This window comes from Colobus angolensis, unplaced genomic scaffold (genome assembly GCF_000951035.1).
Source record: "Colobus angolensis palliatus isolate OR3802 unplaced genomic scaffold, Cang.pa_1.0 Scaffold250, whole genome shotgun sequence".
Lineage (NCBI taxonomy): Eukaryota > Metazoa > Chordata > Mammalia > Primates > Cercopithecidae > Colobus > Colobus angolensis.
Genome location: NW_012115711.1, coordinates 1,183,702 through 1,190,582, shown reverse-complemented (window position 1 = coordinate 1,190,582; position 6,881 = coordinate 1,183,702). Strand labels below are relative to the sequence as shown.

Below are 6,881 nucleotides of genomic sequence, written 5' to 3'. Positions count from 1 at the left end.
GAGGGTGGGGGCTGTGGAAAGCCTGGAAGGCTGAGCGCCGTTCTTTACGTGTGAAAGAAATTCTAAAGGCCGGGTGGACTTTCTCTGGTTGCCCCCTACAGCCGCACCAGCTGTGTTGCATCCCGGCGGCGGTAACTCTCTATTGGAGAACTGAGGGTTGGTGCAAGGGGGTGGGGGGCGGGGGCTGATTCACTCTGTAAAAAGTGTTGTTTGTGCCTAGCCATCGTCCAGAGAGGACGCGTGCTGCCGCCTCCCGCCCCTCTTGACACGACGAACCTGGCCGGCCGCAGAACGCTCCAGGGCCGAGCGAAGATGGCCACGGTGCCGGTGTATTGCCTCTGCCGGCTGCCTTACGATGTGACCCGCTTCATGATCGAGTGTGACATGTGCCAGGACTGGTTTCATGGCAGGTAAGGAGGGCAGGCCAGGCTACACAGGGTGCGGTGGCCAGGTGTGTTCACTTGCTCTCTCTTCCTTTTTCAGCTCTGTTTTTAGATTCCGGCTCAGAACCCCCTCTCCCAGACTCAGGTTCTGCCATTTCTCCTTGCAGACCAGGACCTAGCTGACATTAGCCTCTGGTTTCTCCTTTTCCTGTGTTTTCCCCTATGTATTTCATCTTTGCACCTTTCTTTTGAGTGTTTTTTTTTAGATTTATAAGACCCCCCCTTTTCTTTGTGTCACAAAGTATCATTTTTATATTCCTTTCTATTTTATTTTTTATTTTATTTTTTTCGAGACGGAGTTTCGCCAGTTGCCCAGGCTGGAGTGCAATGGCGCGATCTCGGCTCGCAGCAACTTCCGCCTCCCGGTTTCAAGCGATTTTCCTGCCTCAGCCTCCAAGTAGCTGGGATTACAGGCATGCACCACCCACCACACCCAGTTAATTTTGTATTTTTAGTAGAGACGGTGTTTTTCCATGTTAGTCAGGCTGGTCTGGAACTCCCGACCTCTGGTGATCCGCCTGCCTCGGCCTCCCAAAGTGCTGGGATTACAGGCGTGAGCCACCGCGCCCGGCCATCATTTTTATATTCTGACAATTATGTTTTGCCTCAGACACTGGCTTTGGGTAAAACAGTATTGCTTATTTGAGGTAGTTGAGTCCATAAACAGGGATTTGAGTTGTGGCTTTGTGCTTAGTTTCAGAGTGACCTTGCACAAGTTGCTTTGCTTTTCTGAGCCTCATTGTCTTGATAAATGTGTCAAATATATCTTTTCTGACTTTGCAAAGTAATTTGGATATACTCCATAAATGGAGGCAGAAATGCAACAGTATTTTATTTCTACAGCATTTATCTGCAGAACCATCCAACTAAATTGAATTAAGCAGAATAGATACTGGGTAAAACAAGAGTAAAACCACTGGTGAATTCCTTTCAGTTAACCGTGTGTGCACATAAGCCCCTGTCACCCAGAATTCCGGAGAGGTTAGTATGTGCGATAAAACTAATATCCCATTAGTGGGATTTAAATCTCAGCTATGGAAAGACAACCTTGAGGGGGCTTTGTACACTGGAGCACAACAAAGCAGTATATGGCACCCTCCTCCTGTTGCCTGTTAGATTCTAGAATTTTCAGTTGTCTGGGTCTCCTCCAGAGGAGCTATTTCTTCCTCTTTTTTTTTTTTTTTTTTTTTTTGAGACAAGGTCTCACTCTTGTCACCCAGGCTGGAGTGCAATGGCATGATCTCAGCTCACTGCAACCTCTGCCTCCCGAGTTCAAGCGATTCTTGTGCGTCAGCCTCTGGAGTAGCTGGGAATACAGGTGCACGCCACCACGCCAGGCACATTTTTTTGTACTTTTTTGGTAGAGACGGGATATCACCATGTTGGCCAGGCTGGTCTCAAACTCCCGACTTCAAGTGATCCGCCCACCTCAGCCTCCCACAGTGCCAGGATTACAGGCGTGAGCCACTGTGCCCAGCGAGCTATTTCTGTTTATCACACTCAAGACCAAACTAAAGGTGCTGGTGCTGCTGAAATCCTGCCCTCAGCAGGGACTGCCCCCTTGCCCCATATCCAAATTCATATTTAACTGATCTCTATTGAATATTTATTGTGTGCCCGGCACAGAGTTCTATTTACTGCCTCATGTTATTTAAGAGGGGACAACTCTAGAGGGTGGGACCTTTTCCTTTGCCCTGAAAATAAGTGGGGATTAAGATGTCTTTCAGGATTCCTGGTGTCTTTGCTAGTGCTGATCAAGTCACTTTTCAGCCTAAAATCCTTCTTTCAGTGGTTCGCCTGTGGGATAAAATTCAGTATCCTTTACGTGACAGACAAGATCTTTTGTGATCTGCTTGTTCATTCTCATTTCCTGCCACTCCTCCTCTCTTGTTCTTTATGTCCTAGCAAGACTGAGCTAAAATTTCTGGGAAAATTTTATACTCCTTTATGCCTTTTTGTCTTTTTACATGCAAACTCCCACTAATGCCCTCCCCTTTGCAACTCACAGACTGTGAAAGGGGTAAAAGTCCTTCTTCCTCTTGGTTCCCATTGCACTTTGTATACATCTTTATTAAAAAGTAATTATTTCATCATATCATAGTTATAAATATATCTGTGTCATTCATTAGCCAGAGCTTCCTGAGGGCAGAGATTTTCTTTTCATTTTTGGTATCTCCAGAACCTAGTTCAGTGATAAACATGTAATAAATGCTGAGTACATTTTTGAATGAATTAATGAGTCTTCATGAAAAAAAGCTGTTGACTGGGGCCCTTACTTTGGATTGTATGGGAAATGTGTTTTTTCAGACCTGTAAAATGGGCTCCTGCTATAACTCCTCACTCTGGAAACAGGGAACAGGAATGAATGCTTCCTGAGTGCTTATGTCTGCCAGACCCCGTGACAGGGACTTAAGGAGCACCAATCAACAAGCCTGAAAGTTGGATATTTCTCTTTTAAATAATGTTCTTAATTTTTTCCTGGTTTTATAGTGAGACCTGTTTGTTGTAGAAAATACAGAAAAAGAATAAAGGAGGAAATAAAACTCACCCGAGTCTACTACTGTCTGGCACAATCCACTGTTAAATTTGTTGTTGCAGTATCTCCCATCTTTTGGGTTGGAATATAAACATATATTTTTACAAGATGGGATTGCATTATAAATACCATTTTACAACCTATTTTTTTTCTAGTTAATGTTTTAATGTAATTGCCAGTTCATTAAATATTCAGCTATACTTGATTTCTGATATCCCACGATATGTATGTGTCGCCAGTTAACTTGGTAATTTCCTTTATGGTTGGACATTGTACTTTTTTGAACATTATTTGCCCTTTTTTATATTGTAAATAATGTGAGGAAACTTTGGGGGTTCTGGAAAAGTTTTGCATCTTGATATGAGTGCTGATTAAAACAGAAAAACATTATGGAAAGCATCTTTGCTTAGTAGGTACTTGACATTTATTTATGAAGAGCACCATTGAGGCCTTAAAGAATTCAAAACTTACAAATACAGAACTGGGCTTATGGGCCAGGCCCCTCTTTAATCACATTTCTATGGTGAGTTGTGTGTGTTCCTGTATACACTCTTAACACAAGTTAACCGCCTTAATATTTTTCCATGAAATACACCAAATTTTTAAAAAGTCTTATACTTCTCTCTATGGGCCCCCAGTGAACAAGGAAGCTAGCTGAGAATCAGGTCCTTGGTGGGTGGCTGCTCTTGCTTAGTGCATTGCTCACAGAAACACACCAGGCTTATAGTGTGCCATTTAAGTTTGTACTTCAGCACAACTGAAAATTACTACATACTATGGACTTCTATGGTTGCTTGCAAGAGTTAAGCCAACAAATTTTAAGTCCACAAATGCCTAGAGGTGATAGAAATCTGTTCATATCTCCAATGACTTTTTTTTTTTTTTTTTTTGAGATGAGTCTCACTCTGTTGCCCAGGCTGGAGTGCACTGGCACAATCTTGGTTCACTGCAACCTCTGCCTCCTGGGTTCAAGTGATTCTCCTGCCTCGCCCTTCTGAGTAGTTGGGATTACAGGCGCACGCCACCACGCCCGGCTCATTTTTGTATTTTAGTAGAGACAGAGTTTCACCATGTTGGTCAGGCTGGTTTCAAACTGCTGACCTCGTGATCCACCCACCTTGGCCTCCCAAAGTGCTGGGATTACAGGTGTGAACCACCACGCTCGTCTTCTAGTGACTTTTGTAGGATAGATTTCTTGAAGTCCAGCTAGGGATTATGGAATATAATGCCAAGTTACTTTCTGGAAAGGTTATAACAAGGGAGGCAACTATTCCATTTTGCAGCTGAGAATCTGGAATTCGTGGAGATTAAGTGACTTTCTGAGTGTGGATTTGAACTTTGAATTATTTGATTCCAGAGCCCAGGTTCTCAGAAGTGGGAAAAACATGGTATTGCTTCATTCTTCCTGTAAGAAGATGGATTTTACAAAAATACTTTGATTTGTACAGCGGTGGTTCTCAAACTTTAGCATGTATCAGACTCACTTGGAAGACCTGATAGAACACAAGTTAGGGATGCCCTAGCTACAGTGTTTCTGATTCAGTAGGTAAGCAGGGCCCACCCTTGAGAACCACTGATTTAGAACATTATCCTGTCTTGGTTCCTTCCCCTTCTGCGGAGTGTGATAGCTTCTGATGTTGGGGGATGGATGGACTAACATATCATTACTGTACACCAGTCATTCTCTTCTGTACAGAAAAATTGGAATGAACATTCTTTTTTTATTATTCTTTTTTAATTCCTAAGTGAGCTAACACAGGAGGAACGAACTTCTTAAAATAAAATTCATCAACTGGGAATTTGTTTAAAATGCAATCTCTTGGGCTGGGACTGGGACTCAGCAATCTGTATTTTAACAAACAAGTGATCCTGATTCACCCTAACATTTGAGAATCACTGCTGTACAATAGTGGAGAAAACTAGTTGGCAAGCATTTATTGATTTCTGGGATTTTTAGCACAAATCTCACTCCTTTACAGTTTTCCTGTTTATAAAAGAAATATTGGTTGATACATGCCCAAGGGAGTAACTTTGGTGTGGATTTTTAACTCTAGAGGAAAGGGCACTGATTTCAGATCTGGGTTCAAATTCTGATTCTGTTACAAAGACTTAGTTATCTGTGAAGCCTCAGTTTCCTTGAGAGGTTGTGATGATTTAAATACAATGGTTATAGCTATTGTTTATTGAGCACAAGCTAATGTTCCACTCACTATGCTGACCACTTTGCCTAATTATCTTTATTCTATCTTTTTGGGGCGTTCTAAAAATTATTCTGTTTAATAGTTATAGGACTATTCAAATTACGTATTTTATGTTGGATGTATACTTTCCAAGGAATTGACCCATTTCATCTATTGTCAAATTTATGTTTGTAGAATTGTTCATAGTATTTCTTTATTATCCTTTTGATATCTTTAGGTGGTATAATGATAATTTTGTTTCGTGATACTAAAAATGTATCAGGCTGGGCATGTGATATCATGCCTGTAATCCCAGCACTTCGGGATGCCAAGGCTGGTGGATTGCTTAAGCCCAGGAGTTCGAAACCAGCCTGGGCAACATGGTAAAACGCCATCTCTACAAGAAATACAAAAATTAGCTGGGTAGGTGGCACATGCTTGTAGTCCCAGCTACCCAGGAGGCTGAGGCGGGAGGATTGCTTGAGCCCAGGAAGTTGAGGCTTCAGTGAACTGTGATCGCGCCACTGCACTCCAGCCTGGGTGACGGAGCGAGACCCTGTCTCAAACAAAAACAAAAAAAATTTGTTTTCGTATTTGTCAGACTTGCTAGAGGTTTGTCAGTTTTATCGATCTTTTCAAAGAACAAGCTTTTTGTTTCATTGACTTTTTCTATTGTCTTTCTGTTTTCAATTTAATTGATTTCTGCACTTTATTATTTTCTTTCTCTTTTGGGTTTACTTTGCTCTCTATCTAGTTTCTTGAGGTGGGAGTTTAGATTATTGATTTGAGACTTTCTTTTTTTTTTTTTCCTGAAACGGAGTCTCACTGCTGTTGCCCAGGCGTGATCTCGGCTCGCTGCAACCTCCACCTCCTGGGTTCAAGTGATTTCCTGCCTCAGCCTCCCGAGTAGCTGGGATTATAGGCGCTTGCCACCATGCCCAGCTAATTTTTTTGTATTTTTAATAGAGATGGGGTTTCACCATGTTGGCCAGGCTAGTCTTGAACTCCTGACTTCAGGTGATCCACCCGCCTCGGCCTCCCAAAGTGTTGGGATTACAGGTGTGACCCAGCACACTCGGCCTTTCTTTCTTTTCTGATGTAAGCCTTTAGCTGTTAATTTCCTTTTCAGCACTGATAGATTTTAATATGATACGTTTTCCGTTTTCATGTAGTTCAAAGCGTTAAAAAAAAAACAAAAAAAAAAGTTTTTTTTTCTTGAGACAAAAACCAAAAAAAAAAAGGTTTTTTTTTTTTTGGAGACTGTGTCTCACTCGGTTGCCCAGGCGGGAGTACAGAGGCAGGATCATAGCTTACTGCAGCCTCCAACTCTTGGGCTAAAGTGATCCTCCTGCTGCTCAAGGCGTTTTTAAGTTCCCCTTGAGACTTCCTGTTTGACCCATGAAGTATAGAAATATGTTGTTTAATTTTTAAGTTTTTGTAGAATTTCCTGTTATCATTCTGTTGCTGACTTCTAGTTTGATAGTGGTCAGAGAATATGCTCTGTATGATTTCAATTCCTTTACATTTATTGAGATTTGTTTTATAGCCCAGAATCTATCTTGGTAAATGTTTCATGATCACTGGAAAAGAATGTGTATTCTGCCATTTTTGGGTGGAGTGTTCTATGAATGTCAATTAACTACTGTTGGTTAATAGTGTTGCTGAATTCTTCTAATCCTTGCTGATTTTTTTTCTTTTTTCTTTTTTCTTTTTTTTTTTTTT

General features: G+C 41.6%; 1 protein-coding gene across 1 annotated transcript in view; it reads left to right on the top strand.

Moving 5' to 3' along the window:
* The window catches only part of PHF8 (PHD finger protein 8), a 114,388-nt gene that overhangs the window by 2,246 nt on the left and 105,261 nt on the right, over positions 1 to 6,881 (top strand). Inside the window, exon 2 of the mRNA XM_011946592.1 lies at positions 221 to 410. Within this exon, the coding sequence (XP_011801982.1) occupies positions 221 to 410 (190 nt within the window). The remainder of the gene's footprint in view (positions 1 to 220; positions 411 to 6,881) is intronic.